The following is a 23,810-nucleotide window of genomic DNA, read 5'->3' as shown; positions in this document are numbered from 1 at the left end:
ACAAGTCAGATCAAGTCAGTCAAAATATCTACAAATTTTTCAATTTTACTATTCTATTTTTTTAACTCCTAAGTAATATACATTTTGAAACAAAGTCACTGCAATCAAAGAAAAGAAGATTTTCACATATAAGACATGCCTCAGTTGGAAACACTGAGTTTTAAAACTGGTTTTGCTTTTATTAGCAAAACAATCTACCAATTGGATTGCAATTTTTGGAGTGGTTTAGATAAGCCAACTTTTTATTTTTAGAATTTTTTACAAAATGCTTTTTTCAATAGCTCAGGTTAACAATCTTCATCTTATAGTAAGTGTATGCCATTCTTCAAATGATAAAGGCACTATAAAAGGAACAGGAATATGCCATTCAGTGGCAGAATGAGAATTTGAACTCCAAAATATGGCACTATGGGAAACAGCTGAATTAATTTTCAGGATCCATAGTTCTATCTCAAACACATATTGCATGAAACAACATTATCCGTCTAATACTCAAGTACACAGATGAATTGTGAGCTTAATGGGGAAATTGAATGAGCAAAACTTGCTTAGTTAATGGCACTTGTTTAATTCGACTGCAACATTTGCAAGCTGATACAAAATATTTTTCCTTAACAGAAAGTACGCTTCAGGTCCATAGCAAGCTTTTGTGTATTAGCATCAAATCACAGTGGGACTGGGCTTCCATAATCTACCTTTAAGAAGATCCATCAGTAATTTCTGCCATCTTGCAGAGGTGACATCTCAGGTCACAAGAGCAATTGAATTAGAAGTAATTGTGTGGCTATAAAGGGTTTCTGTTGCTATGGGACAAACTTCTTTCCTTTGAGTCAGCACAGGCAACAACCCAACTTCCAGCCTCAGCGCATGAAAAAATTGAGCAAAGGGACAAAGGGACAAAGAGAAACACCAGTACATAGCTGGTAAAAAAAGATAAGCAAATATAAAATTATAGCTCTTAAAGTAATTAACATTGCCATGTTGTCACAAGACAAATGAGTTATGGTAAACATTTTAAGGTTCAGGAATTAAAAGCCTTTAAGAACCAAAGTAAGGGGTGAAGATATTACTGAACTAGATAGGATATGTCAAACCAAGTCTCTAAAATTGGCAGTCAGAAAGCTAATTGTTTCACTTGGAAATGGAACAAATTTAACATGTATTCTATCACCCCATTAAGTTGTTTTTTATTTTAACCATCTTTCAAAAACTAACTCAAAACACACTATGGTAATATGAAGAATATATTTAGCTGTTGTTTTCCAAGAAGACATTCCAGACTTTTAATATAATCCCATATTGATAATTAGTCACTTGTTAGAGATATACAGCAGTAATCACTTCATGCACTGCAATCTTGGCCATTTACAGAGACCTTCACTTTTCAATGAAATCTGTTGAGAGCAGAACTGCTTGTGGGACTTGCATTGCTATAAAAGAGAAATTGAAGTATTTTCCCCTGGCTGAAAGTATCAACATCACACTAATCCACGTACTAGGAAACTGAAGAATTTATTTTAAAAAGTAAAAAATTGTTCCTTTTATTGAGCTTCTGTACTGAAATGTTCAGGTTCTCTACACTGACTTTTTTGTGCTCTGCACTGCTACTGTGAGGGCTGGTAATTTTTTTTAAAAAACAAAATCTGAGCTCTTCCTGAAATAGCATGATTTTATGAAACTGAGTTTTGCAAAGTATTACAGGAACCACAATGAAAGAAGGGTCACATAAACTTTTGCTTGGACCTGCCTCAAGCAGCGCACTCTATATGCTACAAAATGCTGAACAGTCTGAAGAAATGGGGCTCAAAACCATGACTGAATTCTAGTTGCCATTCCTTACTCTCACTGACTCTTACTGAGCTCTTAGTCTGTGTAAGAGACAAAAGCATTTTATCCCATGTCTTGTTGAGCCATGACACTCCATTGGGCTTATGAGCAGCTCAGGAGCAGACTCCTTTGAAGAGACCAGAAAAATGCCTTAGAAAATTGCTTTTGCTTGCTCAGGTGCACGTCTACCCCAGGGATTTCTTTAACACACGAATGACATTGAGGTTACATGCTGATTTTTTCCAGCTCTACAGCCAAGAGAGTTGTGTCCCTTGTGGGCCCAGAGTGAAATGAGCATTGGGATGGAAAATTTCAGCTGATGTTTGACAGTTACATTAATCTGTAAACACAGCCTTTATACTGGGAGATGTCAGGCACTTTCACAGTCACCTCTGCATTTAACTAAAGCAGAATGAACTCCTATGTCAATGAACCCAGCTTTGCCTTAGTTTGTCATAGGGAAAGACCCTGAGAGTTGCTGGGCCTTGCAAAAAGTAAGTCCGGATAGGAACCCGTCTTTAAGTTTACTTACTATGGAAAATCTTGCTTTTGAGCAATAAAGGAAAAAAAAAGTGTATATATAGAAATCGATTCTCTTTGTTTGTTCTTCAATTGCCTGATCCTACGCCCCTTGCCCGGGACAGTACCACCGCCTGGCCTCACTCCTGTCTGGGCACTGATTCTCTGTTCGAGTGGGTGCTGCCGTCGGCTGGGAATGCTGCCGCCGAGGAGAAGCCGCCGGCTGCTCCCCAAGCCTGGAGAGAGGCGGCTCTTTAGGCTCCTGCGGCTGCCGCGGCTCCTGAGGAGGCCGGCGAGGGTCGGCGGGGACGGCCCCAGCGCTGACAGACTGTGATCCCCCCGAGCAAGTGTGTGGCGCTGGCTCGCCCGCTCCTCGCTGCCTCCAGTTACATCCCTGGCAGGAGACGCGGCTCTCGGCTTCGCTTTCCAGGGTTATTTTTGGCCGGGGCCGCCGCATGCTGATAGCAGCGAGCTGGCGGAGCGGTCGCCCATGCGGGCAGCGAGGCGCCGGCGGGGGCCCCGGCGGGGCGGGCGGAGAAGGGGCGGTGCGCACCCCGAGCCCGCCCGGGTGCCCTGCGGCGTCGGGTCCCGCCGCGGAGCCTCCCCCCGCCGGGGAAACGCCCCCGGGCTTGCCGTGGCCGCCTCGGCAGCCTGCGCCAGGGCTGCCGCTCGGCAGCGGAGCCACAGCCGGGCGGGCGGGCGGCAGCCGCCATGGAGCGGACCCCCATCCCGGTGCTGACCGTGCAGACGGCGCCCTACGAGGACCAGCGGCCGACGGGCGGCGGGGGGCTGAGGCGGCCCACGGGGCTCTTCGAGAGCCAGCGCAACTACCTGCCCAACTTCGTGCAGAGCCTCCTCTCCTCCGTCGACCTCCGCGACCGGCAGGGCTGCACCATGGTGGTGGGCAGCGACGGCAGGTACTTCAGCAAGACGGCCATTGAGATCGTCGTTCAAATGGCCGCGGCCAACGGGGTAAGTGGGTCCTGTCACCCTCCCCGCCGCCTCCTCGGGCGGTCCCTTCGCTCCCGCCGTCCCGGGAAGCGCGGGGAGAACCATCTAATGTCACAACCCGGACAGCGCTCAGTGTACAAATAAAACCAAGAGGAACCTCGCGTCCGGCTGTTTCAGCGCTCAGCCGGTCAGGGGCCCGGGCCAGCCCCGTGCCGGTTCGTGCGTCCCCTGCGCTGCTGGGCTTTGCCGTGGGTGGTGGCTCCATCGAGGTGTGATGGTGGGGATTGTGACAACCTCAGGAGACTGTCAGCCGTGGCGTGCTATTCACGTTGTTTTAGAAGGCGAAAGGAATGGGAGCTGAAACACAGGGTTCACTCTGAAGGAGAAAATGTAGCAAGAGTTAAAGTAACTGCGTGGGGAAAACAAAAGGTATCAGAAATGTATTTGGTGCTCAGGGTATTTTAGAAATATTCAAGGCAAATGATACTACTGAATGAAGGGGAGTTCAGCATTTTGGCTGCATCTTAAGAAAATAATCGTTCTTTTCTGTTGTTCATTTGCAAACAAATTACAAATTGCATGAAGGCAGCAGTGGCAGAAGCCTCTGTGACCACATAGGATACAGATTTCTCTTGCGCAGTTTTGAAAATAGGAAATAAGTTATGAAGAAAACGGATGTGTTCTGCTAGACACATGCACATTCATGTATGGATGTGTATGTACAGAAAGCTGAAAGTACTAGATAATGTAGGCCTAAAGTTCCCACTTCAAAGCAGAGTTGAAGTTGCTGTCTTTTGTTATGATGGCTAAATTGATCCTCTAGATTTGACAAAAGGAGTGTAGTGATTTTATAGGGCTTCTTTTTGTAGAGAATTTTTTTTTTTTTTCAAAGGTGAATTCTTTAAATGCAGCCCTGTTTTATAACCAGGAGGTCTTTCCACTTTGGAATGAATCTCTGTATGTGTTCAAATTTTCCCTGCTGATTTACTGTTGCTTACAACTTCTATAGACTGCCAGTCTGATAGAAATAATGAGTATTTTAAATTTATTCCTAAAGCATGTTCTCGACACGCTGATAGTATCAGGCAGATGCCAAGTGATACTTGAGATTTCAGAGAGACTGTGCTACATACTGACTACCTTGTGCAAAATAGCCATTCACACAGGTACTTGGTGTAGAGGCAAGGTTTATGTGGCCCGGGGTGTGAGAAGGGCTGTCAGGGGGATGCTGGTGAAAGTGGGGACAGTGGCAAGGGTAGTACAGGTGGGATAAAATGCAGCAACAGCTAAAGCGAGAGCTCAGCAGCAAGAACTGCTCTGCTGAGGCTGAGGTTCTTGCTTGTCCTTGCGCACTAGCAGGAGCTACAAGAGTGGGTTGCAGGTGCAGAGTGACCACAAGAACTGAGGTGCTGAAGAAGAAAAGAAATTTAGGATTTAGAACAGCACGGGCTTCTCAACCAGGTTATGCTGACTAATTTTTTCTGTCAGCCTGCCCCCTTTACTGCTGCTTCTGTCACATTTCCCATCTTGCTCAGTCTCCCTTGAATATTTTTTTGACCTCAGGAGATTTCCAGTTTGACATGTTTCTGCCACCTTTCTGTAATAATACTTTCGTTTTCTTAAGTTACTTCATGTTTCTTGGAAACACAGTTTCTCCCTAGTGCTTTCTGAAGCTAATCCCCTAACTTTTCTGCTCACAGTTCCCACAAATATCTGAATTCATGCATGATACTCTTACTAATGGCACAGTCCTCACAAGTTCAGTAGGCCAGCTGGTGAGGAGCTACTGATACTGAAAAGGCTTCCCATTTCCATCTGGTAATGCTCTTTTCCCTCTCTTAAGATCATCACCCTGCTCACCTGCCATTTGTCTCAAGCACACTGTAAATGCATAAACCTCATATTTATTTAGTGAGTACTACTTGTGTGTGTTATTCTTTGTCTGTTAAAATACACCTGCTGGGAAAATATCTAAACCTCCTTGATGGCACTATTTAGTGCTGTCCTATGTAAGCAGGAGAGGAAGAAAAGACTCATGAGGGCAAGGATCTCTTTCTTTGGATCAGGTTGATGTCATTAGAAGGCACATAGCCCGTATCACAGGGAAAGGAAGGGAACTGATATAGGCAGGATTGGATGAAATGTGTGGAAGCCTTGCAAGTGCACTGGAAACGTTTAGGTACCCAGAATGGTAGGAGAGGGATAGCCACATATTGCTGGTAAACAGAACTTGAATCTCCTTCCTGGAAGACACATACCAAATGTCACAGTTAGTTGTGCCTGCTGAGTACAAAAATAAAAGTGACTTTCTATTATCATCTGTAAATGTATTGCCCTTTAGAGTTGCTAGGTTCCTCTTGTTCTAACTTGGTGACTCATCCCACATTCTCCCTGCGTTAACAGCCTTGCACAATTGGCATGCATAGGCTCCGGTACAAGGAATGAGATGAGATCCCCTGCCCAGTCAGCTACCAGTGCTTGGCCTGCCTTCTTCTCATCATTGGTCCCACTAGCTCATGCCCTCCAGCCAGGGGCTGAAGGTACACACCCTATAGCTATCGCCTGTGTAGGCTTCCACTGGTGCCAGCAGCTACTGGTTGGTCCAATGCTCTGCAGGTGCAAGCAGCAGATGCTTCCCCAGATCTTTCTGTTCAGAGCTGAACATGGTTAACTAGGGTCACCCTTCAATGGGGCACACAGCTGGGGCTATGGCAAACACATTTGGATAAGGGACTGCATGTCCTGGGAGCATGGGGAAGAGTGAGGAAGGCCAGACAAAGATTCTGTACCATTTTGCAACAAGCAGTTGTACAAAGTGGAGTGGTAGGAGAGTACCTGAGGCTCTATTTCCCTTTTCACCCATGTCCTGCCATCCTTCAGCCTTAATGTCTGGAAGAACTGAGGTAAAAGACTCCAGCAGTTGCAATACCAATTAGATGCAACTATTGCATTAGAGCCACCAGCTATATGGGGTGTCTCACTTTTGATGCAAAATTTAGGATAGGTTTAAAGGAGAGGCTGCTATTTGTGAGTCTCAGTGGCAGATCAGAACCCCATGATCATATTGTGAATATGAAAAGTCATGGCAACATGCTAGAGCATTATTAGTATTGCTGTAGACGTTTGAGATGGCAGACAGTTGTGTTTTACAGTTGTGTTGTATATAATACCATATTATTTTTATTTTCCATGGGCTTCTGTGCAAATCTTGGCCTCCCTCCTTGGCCTGTGTGATTGCTTTATTTGCTTCTGCATTGAGTGTGGTGGTCAGCCATCTTTAGAGTACTGTACTTAAAGAGAGGATGATACAGCCCCATGTTGTTCAGGATGTAATTTGCTTGCTTAATATTCCTTCAAGTGTAATTGACTCAGGCATATGAGAGATTACTGGAAAAAATAATTAAAAAAAAACATTAAGTGCATCCATGATAATGAATTGTCTTAAAATGCACAGCTGCAAGTGGTAATATTACATAAAAATGTTCTTGTAAAGTACTTGTTGAAGTATTTTATTCTTTCAGCTGTAATCATTTTCTGATGGTCTTTGTTTCTGCTGTTGCTACTAAACGTAGAGTGACAAAATACAATGTGGCGTAGGGGCAAAGTATTAGAAGAGACATTACATGCCTGCGATCTTGTAGCAATGCAAGTTTTTGAATTCCAAAGATAATCTTTCCACGCTATGAAACTGTCTGAGATTTTCAGAAGGATATTACTGAAACTTTAATAGTGAGTCAGTGTGTGGATAATATGTGGTCTGTAAAATTTTATATTAATTAATTAATTAATTAATTATATGTCAGTTTAATGTTTGTTTCAGAGACAAAATTAAGAGCTTCTGAGTAAAGAGAAGATGACACTGTACATTCTTGCTACCAAAACAAAGAAAGCAGAGGAAGATTGGTTGCACATTTACACCTATAAGGTCTGCAGTGTTCTCACAGAGTTTTGTAAAAGCACCAAAGACCTTATATATGGTGGAACTTTATAGTAGTCACTGCAAATAAAATACCAGTGTGTCATTCATGTAATTTTACTTTCAAGGTCCTTAATTTGGAATACTAAATAATGCAGTATTTCTATAGTACAGTAATTAGTATAATAAGTAGTATTTCTAAGTAGCATAGAAATAATAGCCTCATGACAAATGCTGAAGGCAAAACAAATTACTCATATCTCCTAATATTTAGTATCCAGAAAAATGGGTAAACTGGTCTGTGCAGCACCTGTGGAATGGGAAAAAAACTGAAATATGGTAGGTGCTAGATAGTTTATGCATTCTAAATAATCCAAATATTCTACTAACTTTTAATAATACAGTTTTGGTGCGCATGAAGGCAAAAACTAAAACTTACTAGTTTAGATTTAGAAGTACAGGAAACATGCTTATGATAAGCCCTTAGGCAAGTATAAATACATTTATATTTGAATACCTCGAGATGGATTTAGTGTTGTGGTTTTCAAGCATTACGTACAATGTTATCACTGTCATACTCCTTTTCCTTACCCATACACAATGCTGTTTTAAGAGCTGGCACCCATTTCTGACAGCTGTATTTGGAAGATTGAGTCAGTGCTTTAGCTTTCTACATGCTTCTAGTTTTAAAAAGGGAGAGACAATATTAAAAACAAACATTTTCAATCTTATTTTCATCATGTTTTTCTTTCCATAATAAATTTTTTTTTTGTTTCTTAACTTTCTCCCCCGTCCCCTTCAGAATTGTCCCAATTTGGGAGAAAAAGAGACAGTGAAACAAGACATTTTCCCAATTAGCAAGAATAAGTCAAATGGATCTTGAAGATTTTCCCTGGGCTGTATTTGTAATTTGGATAGCTCTCCTGTTTTCTTGAAACAATCCGTAGGCTTCAAAATTATCTGCAAAAACTATGAAAAGAGAACTAGGTAGGCAACAATCATCATATTCTCAGATCTTGAAGAAGAAATTTCAATTATTAGAATGCATTTTCTGTACATTTTTTTTAATTTGAAAGCAGATCTTTTAAGTGAACAAAAAATGGCTAACCATATTTTGTGCTTTGTGAGAGTTATCAAAAAGTAAGTTGTTCTTACTTTAGAAATTGATAATTTCATTGTAGAAATCTTAATTTTTTAAACTATAATAGTTCACACAAGCAGGCTAAATAAATCATCTATTAATCCTTTGCTTTTCTGAAATTATTTGGAACTGCACTTCTGAGTAAGCATTGAGAGCTTCATGGGAGTGACCAGAAGGTCACCTGTATATGAAGGAACAGCGCTTTATGGAAAGGAGGCAGGTAGCACCTCCTGTGCTTCTCCTTTGCCATCGGGACAGTAGAACTATTAAATTCCCTTCAAACTTGAGAATGAATTCTGAAGTTCAAATCACAGTCTATTTTTAGATGGAGAGTGGGAAAAATTCAGTGTTCTGCCTCTCCCTCTGCCCACTCTACCCACTCCTTACCCCTTCCCAAACTACTACTCAGTAGTGGTGAGGGATGGGGTTGTTTTTTATAGTGGTATTATTAAAAAAATCTCAAACTTTAGCAATATGCTTTTCAGATCTATATGCAGCTGCCTCCATTCTTATCTGTTTGACTAACTTCCTCTTCTCATTTTTTTTATGTCTGCCTCTTTCCCAAAAATTGGAATTCCTTTGTATTTCTTTGTAAATACATTTCTGGGTGGCTTCTAGATCATTTCTGTTAAGCTGAAACTGTGGTATCTGTATAGGGGATGAATGCAAGGTTTTGAAATTGGAACCTTGCAGTGGAACTGCATGTAATACCAAATACATTGAGTCAGTGTTAAAAGAACTATGCCTAAAAGGTTTTATTTTACTTTAAGAATGGTGGGAACTTCCCCTGCCCAGCTGTGTCCTGGGAAACACACCCTGTTCATTTGGAATAGCCCAGGAGTCACTGATGGCAGAAGGGGAGCAATGGTTTCTACAGAGCAGGACATCCAAGGGTGTCTTGGCAGTAGAGGTGTAACTGCAAGACAGTGTGGGGTCCTAGTGTGTAGTGATACTTGTTGCACTGAAAGGCTGCTCTGTGAAAGGCAGTTCTCTTTCTATTCTCCTTCATGCTAGTTTACTAAAGCACCAGCCCTGCAAACTACATCCACACAGTCAACTTTTAACTTAAAACTGGTATCTGAGGGGGTTTGCTGATTTGTGGGGTACCTGGAGAGGTTTGATAGCAGGATCATAGCCCTGTGCTACGCTTGGGAGCTTTGAAAATCACTGTCTTGGCTGTATTTTTGCTTTATTGTCAGTACACAGACCGCTGGGGTGAAATGTGCCAGTATACAATATGTTTTGTCAGTGCTCCGGATTAGCATGCAACCAACTCATGTATCCATATTTGTCTGCAAAAGACTATGTTCCATACTAGGACTTTACCATTTCTGTCTTGTACATAAATGCCCATGTGTGTGTTTAAATGTTAATTTTTAAAAATTTAGTACTATTCAGAGTGCTTTGGCTTTTTTCCTCTACCTAGATCGGGAGATTGGTTATTGGACAGAATGGTATCTTATCCACACCTGCTGTTTCATGTATCATCCGAAAGATCAAAGCAGCTGGTGGAATTATTCTAACAGCTAGCCACAGTCCGGGGGGACCTGGAGGAGAATTTGGAGTCAAGTTTGAAGTTGCCAATGGAGGTATGGATTCTTTTAATAACACACAACAACATTGCATCTTGGTATACTGAAAATATGCTGACAAGGATAACTAGCTGTCTTTAACTATGTGTTTTTCACTTACTCTGTTAAAACAGTGAATAACATAGGTGTCTCTTTTTTCTTTTTTCTTTTTTTTTTTTTTCAGTAACAGGAGTGTATTTGTTCACATGGATCTGTACAGTAAGCATTAAATGCTCACTGAAGTCCTTGTGGTTGATGTAAGATTTCTATAAACAAGAGGTTTGCTATCCCATCTTTACAATATTTTTATGCCTGCCAGATCAATGTAACAGTTCTGATCCTTTTATAAAGATACCTGTGAGGGAGCTCTAGTTTGCTCATATTTTATGTAGTTTTTCTTGGCATTTACTTTAAAGCATGTAAATTCAGAAGTGCTGTAAGCAGTGTAACTCATTGTCTTGTATGGAAGAAAGCACTTATGTTTACCCAGGAAGTAACTGGTCTTATCCAGGGAAAGAGTTGTATTATTTTAACTCCTGTGATCCCACTGTTGAATAATGAAATTTGTGTATATAGCTAGTGCTTTGTTTTCAAAAATCAACAAGCTCGCACATGCAGGTATGTTATACATTGAGTATATTTTATATTACAGATCTATGTACGCCCATGAAACACTATGGTGACAGTTGCTGACACCTTGTATACCTCACATATATAGAGTCCTTTCCACCTAAAAAAACCTCAACTGGAAGTGTTTTTGAAGTCTTTCCTTCCCCATTTTGAAAGGGAAACTTGAGAAGGGGATGCTTCTCCCTGGTTTAATTGAAAAACCTGCATAGTTAAGGAAGTGCGATTTGATAAACAGAACAGGCTTGATTCCCAGAGAGATCAAGGGGGCTGTGTAAGGGTAGCCAGTGAGAAGGCTAGGGTCACAGCTCACACATACCTGAGCCAAAGAGCTAGATGCTTTAGCACTCTGTAAGCTTTAAAACACCACCTAAAATCTGTTTGATAAATGGGAAACGGTGGGGCAGTCCTTTACTGTAAAGAGAAATCAAAAAGGCTATTAAGCTTTATATAGGAAACACGCCTCAAACACAAGTCACAAGGTTCAATTATTAATGTTAATTGGCAGGGCCATAATGGAATGAAATCAGTTTAAGTTGCAGCTGAGAAGGTTATTGTTGCTCTATGTTATTTCCCAGTCTGCAGATCCAGGTCAAGCAGAAGTTGTTTCCATAGCTGTGGAAGAGAACGTAGAGTGACACTGTGGGATCTCCTTAGCTGGAAGTATCAGTAGACAATACATCCATTTATCAAGGACAACCTGGAGCTAATGAAACCTGTCCTCACCTTTTGGATGAGTTTGGTTAGATGAGTAAGAAGTCATTTTCTAAGCCAAATGAAGATTTAAATGATTTTGTTTCTTACTGCGTTGGTTTGGGCTATCTGGTTCATTGCATTTGAGATGGAACACATTCATTTAAGTGGCAAAGCTGCACTGCATTTGGCAGAATTGCTAGAGGAATGGGAAATTAGCACTGAAAAAGCCTTCAAAGGTGCTTTGGAATCGGAGGGAGAATGCATAAAAGAGAATAACGGAAATAATTTTGAGCATGAAAGTGTGGCTTTAATATAAACTATGAGGAGTCAGATAAGCCAGAAAGGACTATTGTTGTAACTCAGACTCAACTCTTACACTATAAATGGCATAATTCATCTAGTAATTTTTGCATCAGGCTGCAACTTTTGTTTGATTAGCAGTGCATCTTTAAAAGTAGAGCAATTTTTCAGGCTTTGGCAATGGAAGTGATTCACAAGTAAGCGGTGTTTTCTCTTTCTGAATGACATAACTATTTCAGGTTGAAATGGCTAATTGTTGAGCAGCTAAGGTATTTTGAATTCCAATGAAGATAAATTTCATTAAACTCTTGGGAGAAAACTGCAATACAGTACCACTGTCAAACTGGGAAGGCTTTTAAAAATGATATTTATTTCTAATGAAATAATGTGAAACACCAAGCTATCTGACCTTCGCAAGTGTGCACTTGCAGAAGGTCCTATGAAACAACAGAAACTGCTGATGAAGTTTCCTTCAATATCTATGTTGAGATTCCATGAAGAGTGAAAAAAGGCAGTCTTTGAGCAATAAACCCAAAGAAAGATGACTGTGTGTCTTTTGGTTCCCTCACCCTCCCTGCCCCTGGATTACGACTGATTTACATACTCTTTGTGAATCAAAATGTTGTGAGTAATGCACTATATTTCCATGTTTTAATTTTTAGAAAATATTTTAAGCTTGTGTTGTAGTGAAAGAACAGACTTTTTTCACTGTTGTACTTTGTTTGTATTTATTCTGTAATAACTCCAGTATATTTAGAAAAATGTTTGCTATAGCACTTACTTTTAAAATACAGAATCTTCAGTTAAAAGAAATGACCCACCACATTATTTTCTCTTTAGGACCTGCTCCAGATATGGTTTCAGAAAAAATCTATCAAATCAGTAAAACTTTGGAGGAATATGCAATTTGTCCTGATCTCAGAGTTGATTTATCACGCCTGGGAAGACAAGAATTTGATCTGGAGAACAAATTCAAACCTTTCCGAGGTAGCAATCTATGCTTTTATGCATGTTAAATACATCAAGTCTAAATATTTGTATTGTTGCACAATTACAATGGGTAATTATATAAACAGAACTTTAGTTCTTCAAAATGCCTTCCTAAAAATTATTAAAACAAAAGGCAATATAGAATCATAGAATGATTTGTGTTGGAAGATGCTTGTTCTAACCCCGCTGCCATGAGCAGGAGCACCTTCCACTAGACCAGGCTACTCAGAGCCCGATCCAGCCTGGCCTTCAACACTGCCAGGATGGGTTATCCAGAACTTCTCTGGGCAACTTATTCCAGTGCCTCACCACACTCACAGTAAAGAATTTCTTCCTAAAATCTAATCTAAATCTCTCCTCCTTTAATTTAAAACCCTTTCACCTTGTCCTACCACCATTTGCTTGTGTTGAAAGTCTTTGTATAAGCCTCCTTTAAGGTACTGGAAGGCTGTATAGGGTTTCCTCAGAGCCTTGTTTTCAGGCTGACCAATCCTATCTCTCTCAGCCTGACTTCACTGGAGCAGTGCTCCAGCCCTCTGATCATCTTTGTGGCCCTACCTTTGACCTTCTTCAACAGGTCCATGTCTTTATGATGCTGAGGACCCCAGACCTTGACACAGCACTCTAGGTGGGGTCTCACAAGGCCCCTCAACCTGCTGGCTCCCTTCTTGTGATGCAGCCCAGGGTGCCGTTGGCTTTTTCAGCTTCAAGCACATATTCCTGGCTCATGTCCAGCTTTTCATCTACAAGAACCCTAAGTCCTTCTCTGCATGGCTGCTGTCAATGAGTTCTGCCAGTCTGTATTCATGTCAGGGATTGCCCCAACCTAGGTGCAGCACCTTGCACTTTGGCTTTCTGAACCTCATGAGGTTCTCGTGGACCCACTTCTCAAGGTTGTCCAGGTCCGCCTGGATGGCACTGCTTCTGTTGTGTCAGCTGCACCACTCAGCTTCATATCTTCTGCAAACCTGCTGAGGGCGCACTTGATCTTGGTGTTGATGTCAGTGATAAAGCAAAAGGTCTTGTCAACAGACTCCCCTGGTCAAGCAGCCTGTAGTAGACCCCAGCCACAAAGTGTCCTTTGTTGGTCTGCTCCTTGATTTTCATGCTCAGAGTTTCAGTCTGTTCATGGCTGTTTCTCAGAGGCAGCTCTTCACAATCTCTCCTTTCCTTAACACAGACTGCAACACCCCCACCCCTCCTTCCCAGCCTGTCTCTTCAGAAAAGCTTGTAGCCCTTAGTTGCAGTGGTCCAGTTGTGTGACTTGTCCCACTGTGTTTCTGTGATAGCAAGTAGGTAATAGTTTTCCAATTGGACCATGATTTCCAACTCCTGTTTCTTGTGTCCATTGCTGAGTGCATTTATAGGTAAGTGCTGTGTTTGTTTTGCACGTAGGGAATCTGAATTACGAATTTCAGGTAAATCAGGCCTCTGCTTTTAGCCAAATACCTTTGCCAAATATATGTGCTTATGCTTGCTATTAGTTAAACACCAAATACAAACCTTTTTGGACTAGGAATTGTTTGCTTATAGAAGTTTACTTGACAAAATTAAACTCTGCTGAAACAATGTACTTGGCTTGTAAGTGCATGAATAAGTACAGTTTACACACGTATTAAATGCAGAGTGAAAGTGCAGAAAGAATGAAATTAATTTAAAAATCAACTTAAGCTATTATCTGATGTGTTTAAAACTTCTGCTGTTTAATTTGTATGAACTAATTTATGTGAATAAAGGTTGCAGAGGTGTTGCAACAACATAAGAGCAAACCAGCTGGGTTTGGAGGAGCTAAAATAATTTTTAGGCTTTAATTCTATATGAATTTATCTTAACATGTGTGAGCTGCTTCACTGGAGTCGCCACATTTGTTCATATGTGTAAAGCTTAGAGCCTAGTAAAATACTGCTAGGAGCAGGGCATAGAAAATACACATTAATGTCATTTTACTAAAAGTTTGAGACTTTCAACATATACCATAGGCTTGACTCATTTTGAAGTAGGTTTTATGGATTGTTTTACAGCCTTTAGGGTCTTTTTTTAATTTCTTGATTGACGCATATTGTCACAATCTATTCTAAGTGTTTTTCTCAGGCTCAAAAAATGTCTGTCATTTTGACATTACCCTAAAGAAGAGCATTAGCGTGAGGTCAGTGTTTCTGAGCAAAATGCGGTGACATTCTAAGTAATAATTTAACTTACAACTAAAATATTTCAAGATACTTTCTTAACCCAATGAAAAGATATTTGTGTAACATAGTCTTTTTAATTTAATCAGGAAAAGTAATTCATTCCAACTTGACTGAGAAGCATGGCTTCTGACAGTTGTTTGGTAACTGCTTTCTTTATGAAGGACTTATTTTCACTAATACATTTTAGTTTAATGTTTTGCATCCAAAAGAACTAGAAAAATTCAAGTATTCAAGGCCTTAGCAAAAAACAGATGTTATATCTGAACCTTACTTTCCTAAATCAGTGAGATATAAAATGCAAAAATACAATGATAGATTGACAACAAACTGGACACAGGTTTTCCTGGTGCCAGAATTTAGAAGAATAGACTGTATGTCTCTCTTGATGGAATGACGCAGATAGAAACTGCTGTCAGAAGAACAGAATGTTTGGTGTCAGTTTGCCATTTGAGAATAAACCTATTTGTCTTCTGAAGTTTTTCAACAGTTTAGTGAATGATATAAAAAAGAGTTTACTTTGAAATAATACTCTCATTAATGTTCTCAGTGAAATAAGAACGATCAACTTACTTTTTGTCTGCAGTTTTTTAGCAGGCAAAACTGTTGATCTTTTCAAAGCTTAGTGGTAGCCACACTGAAAGCTGTGGGAGTCTTTGACTTTGCCTCCATGGGCTTCAGAGCAAATCCATGTTATGTAGAAGTTGTGTGCTCTGATTTCAGTTAATTTTCACGAGTCGTGGAAGTGTGCTGGAAGAGGTATTTTCCCACGTGTGAACTGTAGTCACTTTTTGCTGTGTGATTTTTCTAGTGGAAATTGTGGATTCTGTGGAAATCTACCTCAATCTCCTTCGAAGTATTTTTGACTTCAATGCGATCAGAAATTTGCTGACTGGACCTAACCAGATTAAAATAAGGATTGATGCCATGAATGGAGGTATGAACTTACGTTGCTATCAGAACAGAATTGTAGGTACATTGAAATAATTTCCCAATAAAAATGGTGCACTGCCATGGTTTCCCAATGGCAGTACAGCATATCAAACTCAGACTTTTATGTACTGGTAAGGGCACTAAGAAAGGATTTGAACATTATACCACCAACACAGAATAGTCTTAAAAATGGGTTAGTTCCCTTACTGGGCAAAGGGGTTTATCTTACTTCATAAATAAGCGGAGGCATATGTATCCAATTAAAGTTCTCTTTCTGCATTTGAAAGCAAACAGGATGAGGTAATCTTGCCATGAGAGGGTGATGAAGTATGTTGCAGTATCTAGTGACTAAGAAACCTCTACTAAGAGCAAATTCTAAATGTTACAAGACTAGTTAAGTCTGAATCAATTGCATGCAGGAGTCCCAAAAGAGTTGGCTGAGACTTCCCTCTCACTAACGTTAAAGGTGAACTAATTCTTGTGGACAAGCTGGAAGTGTCACAAAAAACTGCAAGGGGACCAGTATTAAAAAAATATATAAGCTGTGTCACTTGGGGAAACACAGATTAGTATGAGATCTATCTTAGGCTATATTATGAAAATATAAAGATTTCTATAGATAGTGAGTTGAAGGACAGGAATGTAAATAAGAATGTTCAATATTATCTTATGGAAAGCAAATTCCATCAAACAAACCATGTTTCATTCTTTAATGGGTTTATAAAAATCAACCAGTAAAACAAGCTGGATAGACTTAAAAAACTTCTTTAAAGCATTTTAGTCGTAGCCTCTAGTACAGTGTTATTAGTCTTCAAAATATCATAGTGCATTCATAGTCTGTCTGAACACCCAGTTCACAGGCTGTGGCCAAGGATTATAGTCCATATCCAATCCGTGTGAACACAGAGTTTTGCCAGACTGTGGCAAAAGGTCAAATGGTGTCCTTGAAAAATGCAGAGGGAGCAATAAGGAAGGCACTGCCTACAGTCCTGGAGAGAATATTACCCAAATACTTTGTAGAGCTCTCATGTCCAGGTCTGTTACTGACTGTTAAAAATTTTGACCTCAGACCAAAAGGATGCATAGTGTGGCTTAGGGTTAGAAAAACTGATGCATCAGAAAAATTTTCAAGGACTGAGTTTGTTTATTTACAGTGAGAGAGAGAATTGGCTTTATGACCTTGCATCTTGGTGCAGAGATATCCATGTATAATATAAAGTACACACAGATTTAATGTATACAAGAATATTTCTTTGTACAACCAAGAAAGTTGTTGGGGTTTTTTTAATGCAGAAAAATTATTTTTCAGCCTACTATTCCCAAAAATACGCAGAAGAATCAAAAGAGAGAGAAGCTGAGTCCAGGCAAATTCAGATTGAAATGTTGCTCACATATTTATGGGTAACAGTGAATAATCGCTGGAGCAATCTATCAAAGGTAGTTTGGGGTTTGCTGTTCTCTTGATGGCATTTGATCAAAAGACTTTCTGAATGAGCCACAATATAGTGAACATTGTAAATATTTGTATGTTTACAAACTCTTTCGAAATTTAATGTAGCTCTGCGCCTCTGCAGTATGTTTTTATAGCATTGGTATTTTAACACAGGCATAAAAAAGAATAATTTGTTAGGAGTCTGCTTTTGATAAGAGCTTCAATAATGGTATATTTTACAGAGTTAACATCTAAATTTTCTCGAACACAAGTTTCTCATGTAGTTTTACCTTGGTTCACAGTTACTCAAGTTAGCAAGATCTGGGAGTAAAGCAGGAGAAAGCGAGAGCATGAGGGGAAGACTTGTTATTCAAATATTTTCTTACCTCTGAAGGACCTGTTCTCACCTGCCCCATGGATGCAGGATGATCAGCCAGTTACTGATTAGTTGCAAAATGCATGTGATAATTATGATATTTAGTAGCATGAACTAGTGTCTTAGTTGGCCATATCTTTGACAAAAACATAAGTATTTTGGAGTTAGTTTTGAAAAAGTTTTGATTTATTATCTACAAAATGTAGTAAAATTCATTGATGGCCAAATCTATTGCAGTTTTCACATGAATTAGAATGTTAAGGTAAGTATATTTCCCATTTGCATTCTCCTACTGTTTACTTTCCTTGCTATTATGTGTTAAAATGTAGTTTTCATCCCAGGACACATAGAATAGTGTTTTGTTTTTATTCTAGTGAGAAAAAGTGCTTTATGCACATGATTATTTATTTGCTTTGTAATGGATAAATGAAAAGTGCATCTTTTCCTATTCAGTGATTACTTTTTCACTTCCAGTAATGGGAAAGAATGTTTTTCATACTGAATTGTAAATTAATTGTTTCTGAGAAGGACAATCACATGCTCCTTTGTGAAATAATAGTTTGGGTTTTGTTGCTAAGATGAATGTATAGAATTGCTATGTAAAGTCTGTTTTGTATCAACCCTCTATAGTACTGTGAAAAATTTGAATGTCAAACTTTTGTGATTACATGGCAGATTTCTGTTTTTGCAGTTATGGGACCTTACGTGAGAAGAATCTTGTGTGATGAGTTGGGAGCTCCTGCAAATTCTGCCATAAACTGTATTCCTCTGGAGGATTTTGGTGGACAGCCTCCCGATCCAAATTTAACATATGCAACTGCCTTGCTGGAGGCTATGAAAGGTGGCGAGTATGGATTTGGAGCAGCTTTTGATGCTGATGGAGTAAGTATTTTGGTCTGTCTTGAGGTTTCACATGTGGGATCAGATGTGGGACATGTAAATATAATTTATTTGCTTTTCAGCAACCGACAAAAGTTGAAAGCACTGTTACTTTCAAGTACAGATGGTAGCATTTGCAACCCATCAATCAGACACGTATATTGCAGTTTGTCTCTGCAGATGACTGCAAATCAAGCAGGATTTGAAGGCAGAATGAGAATTACTTAAATATCAGTCTGGTTTTGTCCTGTACTGGTGTAACACTTACTCCCTGGTTAGAAAGAGACAGCATATATAGGTAATATGGACTTGTCTGTAAGCAGTAGCAAAATTAACTCCTTTTGTGGTTAGCATCATAAATTAAGGGCTTTTTGGCTGAATAAAGCACTGAATCACAATCTTTGTTTATTTTAATTTTAATATATATTGTACTGTATGGCCAAACTTCACGAACGAAGATTTGGGAAAGGCTCTCCCCATGTGGGTGTGCCCTTCCAGCCTGCGCAGTGGATGTTTTAGGTGAGGCACAGCGTGCGAGAACTGGCCCCACCATTTCAGTCCTGAGGTCCATCTGCCACGGCCGAGCGAGCTTGGACAGTGACAGTAAAGTCCTCAGGACTGTCTACAGCACCTGGTACTAACCGGGGCTGACCCTGCTGAGCATTCGAGATCTGATGGAATCGGATGGCAGGGAGGCTTGAACTGCCCGGTACGGTCTCCACTGAGACTCAAACTTACAACCTTGTGATCCAGAGTCCGTTACACCACGGGATATTATCAACATTATAAACAGCGAAGTGTAACAGAAACTTTTTGCCTTGACAGGGTGGAAAAAAGTTGAAAAGGTTTGTAGAACAGAGGCTATTTTCTGTTGTCAGTAAACACAAAACAGCCTCCTACTCACCTAATAGTGTGTGTCATTGGTAAAAAGATTCTCCTACACAAGCATTCTCTTGACAGGAACAGAGCTACTGAAGTGACATGTAGGCGGCTGGAGCTAGAGACTGATCTGAAGCTTCAATTTGCAAGGCGGGAGGGAGTGATGGTGTGATAGTGAGATTATAAACCTGCCAGGATAATGCCAGTAAATTATTCTTTCTGAAGAGGGATGTGAGTAACCCAAAGCTTTTTCTTGCCTTTCTCTCCCTGCAGTGGATCTAGTAAAAGAAATTACAACTCCACAGTACATGGAATTTAAGATGCTTTCTTTTCCTCTCCAGGACCGCTACATGATCCTTGGCCAAAATGGTTTCTTTGTGAATGCATCAGATTCACTGGCTATAATTGCTGCCAATCTGTCTTGCATTCCATACTTTTGTCAGATGGGAGTCCGAGGATTTGGCAGGAGCATGCCTACTAGCACAGCCCTGGACAAGTAAGATGAAACATTTATTTGTATCACATTGGTCATTACTTTAGTTATCTATATGTGTTATTACATAGCAATTCCAACATTATGAAGTCTTTTGATAAGAGCTTCTAATTTTCACAATCTTTATGTGTTTTAAGTTTTAACTAGTTTTGATGACATTTTGATTTTACTTAGACAATTATTCCCATCTTTACTTGCATGACAAGACTTTAATTCAGTCTGGAAAAGAAACAAATAGGTTAAATCCAATGTACAAAGATTTGACTGAAAAGAGATTTGACTTTTCCAAAACACTTGAATCTTTTTATTAGTAAGTAATGGCTTACAGCCTTATATGGCAGCCCTGCTTATGAAAGTCATAGAGACTTAAAACAGATGAAGTACTAATTCAGTACTAAACAACTCTTAAAAAATCCCAACCCCCCATCTCATTATAAGCTGTTGAAATATATAATTTGTTAAAAAACAAAATGTCCCAGAAATAACTGCAGGCAGTCATGAAATCCATTCCCAGTTTCAAGACAGATTAAAAGTATATCTAAAGCTATTTCTGACAAGTCCAATCTACTTTTTAAAGATATGCTGGATGGGCGTCTTGTGTTAGCAGCTGAACTTTGAACGAGTCTCATCCAGGCCTAAATTTTCTGTAAATATCAGGATAAGATAGTTAAGCTAAATATTATTGCCATATATATTCTGTGTGGAAAAAGCTTTTGCTAAATCCTTTGTGTCTCAATGTAGATTTGGTTGCATAGCTTTACTAACACAGGAGTTATGTACTGCACCCATTAAATGTGTCTAATAATGAAATAGTAATTTTAAAGTGAAATGTAGCTGGCATGAGAATGTTGATTGCTCTCTCTACAGTTTGCCTATTCAGGAAATTTCAAAAGCTACTAAATTCAGAGCTTTCAGCATCTTGACGGTCTTCACGGAAATATTCCTTACTTCTGGATAAGTCATCTAGTTTAAGAAAATAACTGTTAGGTCAGAGCATGATGTAATTTGTTTATTCTGTTGAGAGATCCAAAAATCTCATTGTTTGAGTGCTAAAGATACTGTTATATTGAAAAATGATATAAAACAAATAGACTTCATTTTGCATATAAACACCAGCCTATCTTCATTCCTGTCAGACTTGAAGAATCAGTGACATTCAAAAATGTTTGTCTGTCTTCTTGTCATGAGGTTTGATAAATATGTTAGAAAGCGTGGACTGAAGTCCGCTTTTATAACACTGTGACTGTTTGAATTATGTTCTTTACAATGTTTACTTGACCTTCTGGTGCAAAGATTGCCTCGTGGTGATTACTGCCTTATTTAGTTCTGTGGAGCTAAGCCTGATTATTACATAAAACTGGGCAATTGATAATAATGGAGGGACGTAAATATTTTCCCATCTATTCTTACAAGTATTTACCATTACAAAGTTTACAGTCTGCATCCAGGACACATGGGGGTTTTTTCACTTAATTTTATGGTTGTCTTTGTTTTCTTGATGCCTTAGAAGTTATATGTTGTCAAAACTACTCCACCAGATCCACATCTTCCTTGTGCTGAGGACCCCTGAGCTGCATGCAGTACTCCAAGTGGGATCTCAAGGGCAGTGTAGAGGGAAAGAAACACTTCCTTTGTTCTGCTGGCCATCCTTCCTCTAGTGCAGCCCAGGATGCAGTTGGTTTTCTGGGCTGCAAGTGCACATTGTTGGGTCATGTTGAGGTTCTTGTCAACCAACACCCTCAAGTCCTTCTTCACAGGGCTGCTCTCAATCAGTTCTCTGCCCAGCCTGTGTTTGTGCTTAGAGTTACCCTGACCTTCATGCAGGACCTTGCCTTTGGCTTTGCTGAACTTCAAGGGGTTTGCTTGGGCCCAGCTCTCCAGTCTGTGAGGGTTCCTGTGGTGGTTTTAGCTAGGCCTCACATTGGCAGGGTCAGAGAATCTATGTGGATTGGGAGACAGCTATCACCTGACTGGGTAACTGAGGAAGTATTTCATACAAGATGACGCAAACTTAAGATATGTGTGCAGCAGTGGGAGGTGTGAGGTCAGTTCCATTACGGCTGATGTGCAGAGAAGACGTGCTACAGTTGTTCTGCTCTGTTGGGCCCTGCCCCTGCTGCCACTACATCGTATGTGGTTTTAGTTTCAAGGAAGTAGAACATTTTGTTGTTACTCTTTATGTTTTTTGCTATGTGTCTTTTAGAGTTAGAGTCTTATAGATCTAGACTTTGTATTAACTGGGGAGTGGGAAGTTATTTCTTGTTATTTATATATAACTTTTCTCTTCATTTTCTCTTTTCTATATAAATAGATGTAGTTAGTTGCAGCATAAACCTGGTTTAAACATTTCTTTTCCCCTTAGCTAGTTAGGGGAGGAGGAACCCTTTTCACTCTGTCTTGAACACTTGGCATTTTGCCAGCTCAACCCAAGACAGTTCCTCAGGATGCCATCCCTTCCTCCAACATGTAGGTCACACCACACCACACAGCCTGGTGTTGTTGGCAAACTTGCTGAGGATGCACTGGTTTTGGTTGAGCTGGCCAAATTTCAAGTACCCAAACACAGTCAGAGCCTCCCTCCCCCTCCCCTACGAGGGAAAAGGGAAAGAAGGAAAAAACCCCCTAAAACTTAAAACAGGTTTATATATTTATAAAGAAAAGAGAGAATTAAAAGCACACTGCAGTATAACACGCACACCTACACAAGTTAGATATATTTCCTTCACCTTCCCACCCAACAGAAAACTGAACCCTTCCTAACACAAATCTCACTATTCTGGCTACAAATTCCCCCAAAAGAACTGAACCTCCCCCAGGGACAGACCCAAGCAAAAAGAAAACTAAGAGCAACCATTTTACTCTCCTAAGATATCATAGCAGCAAGTGGTGGTTGGGCCTGGTCCAGAAGAACAACACAATACGTCTTTCCCAGACGAACAGCCATGAGGAACTGAACTAAGCCCCTCCTACACCTGATTTTATATTTGAGATGATGTTGGAATATGGTATGGAATAGCATTGGCCAGTAGTAGTCAGCTATCAGCTTGCCTGACCCAGCTCAAGTCAGCTGATAATCTAAGGCCTACTCTGAAGATTAAAGCCTAAATTTAGGCCTAGCTAAAACCGTAATATGCACTCAGTTCCACTGTTCATGTTGCCGACAAAGTTGTTAAATAGCACCAATTCCAATACCGATCCCCAAGGAATGCCACTCATCACTGGTCTCCACTTTTACATTGAGCTGTTGACAACTCTTTGATTGAGACCATCCAGCCATTTCCTTATCTACTCAGTGGTCCATCTCAATCCATGTCTTTCCAATTTAGAGATAAGGATGTTGTGCAGGACAGAGCTCTTTCCTTACCCACTAACACTGTAACCCTGTAATAGAAGGCCCCCAAATTTGTCATACACAGATTGATCTTAGTGAAGCCATGTTGGCTATCACAAATTGCATCCTTATTTTCCATGTACTTTAGCACAGTTTCCAGGAGGATCTGCTCCACAACCTTGCAAGGCACTGAGGCTTCATTCACTGGCTTGTAGTTCCCCAGATCTTCCTTTTCTTCCTGTTTTACTTTTTTAAAATTGAGAGTTATGTTTCCCTTTTTCCAGTCATTGAGAACTTCACTGGATTGCCGTGATTTCTTAAATATGATAGATAGCGGCTTAGCAATTCTCTGCTCCAGTTCCCTCAAGATCCATGGATGCATCTCATCAGGTGCTGTGGACTTGTACACCTTCAGGTTCCTTAAGAGGTCTTGAATGTGATCTTGTATAACAGGCAGTTCTTTATTTTCCAAGTCCTTGCCTTTGTGTTCTACAACTCAGTCAGTGTGGCTAGAGCACTTGCTGGTGAAGACTGAGGCAAAAATGTCATTGAATAGCTCAGCCTTCTTCATGTCCTGGGTAACCACATTTCCTGTTTCTGGAGAGAATCGACATTTTTCCTAGTCTTTCTTCTATCTCGGCGGTACCTATAGAAGCTTTTCTTGTTGTCCTTGAGATCTCTGGCCAGATTTAATTCTGTCAGGGCTTTAGTTTTCCTAACCTTATCCCTCGCTACTTGGACAATTCCTCTGTATTCCTTCCAG

The 23,810-nt window shown here is 40.2% G+C and overlaps 1 protein-coding gene across 2 annotated transcripts in view; it reads left to right on the top strand.

Moving 5' to 3' along the window:
- The first annotated feature begins 2,934 nt into the window (after positions 1-2,934).
- Positions 2,935-23,810, top strand: part of PGM5 (phosphoglucomutase 5) — a 73,337-nt gene continuing 52,461 nt past the window's right edge. The window contains exons 1-6 of one of the 2 annotated variants that reach the window (XM_071581150.1): positions 2,935-3,318; positions 9,781-9,943; positions 12,389-12,535; positions 15,536-15,661; positions 18,157-18,347; positions 19,565-19,719. In XM_071581150.1, coding sequence (XP_071437251.1) covers positions 3,058-3,318; positions 9,781-9,943; positions 12,389-12,535; positions 15,536-15,661; positions 18,157-18,347; positions 19,565-19,719 — 1,043 coding nt within the window. In that variant the 5' untranslated portion in view covers positions 2,935-3,057. Of the gene's footprint in view, positions 3,319-9,780; positions 9,944-10,981; positions 11,304-12,388; positions 12,536-15,535; positions 15,662-18,156; positions 18,348-19,564; positions 19,720-23,810 lie in introns of those variants that run through there. The other variant, XM_071581151.1, reaches the window with a different exon arrangement.

Source organism: Pithys albifrons, chromosome Z, assembly GCF_047495875.1.
Source record: "Pithys albifrons albifrons isolate INPA30051 chromosome Z, PitAlb_v1, whole genome shotgun sequence".
In the NCBI taxonomy this organism is placed as follows: Eukaryota; Metazoa; Chordata; class Aves; order Passeriformes; family Thamnophilidae; genus Pithys; species Pithys albifrons.
Note: the sequence above shows the minus strand (reverse complement) of the source record. Positions and strands in the feature narration are given on the sequence as shown.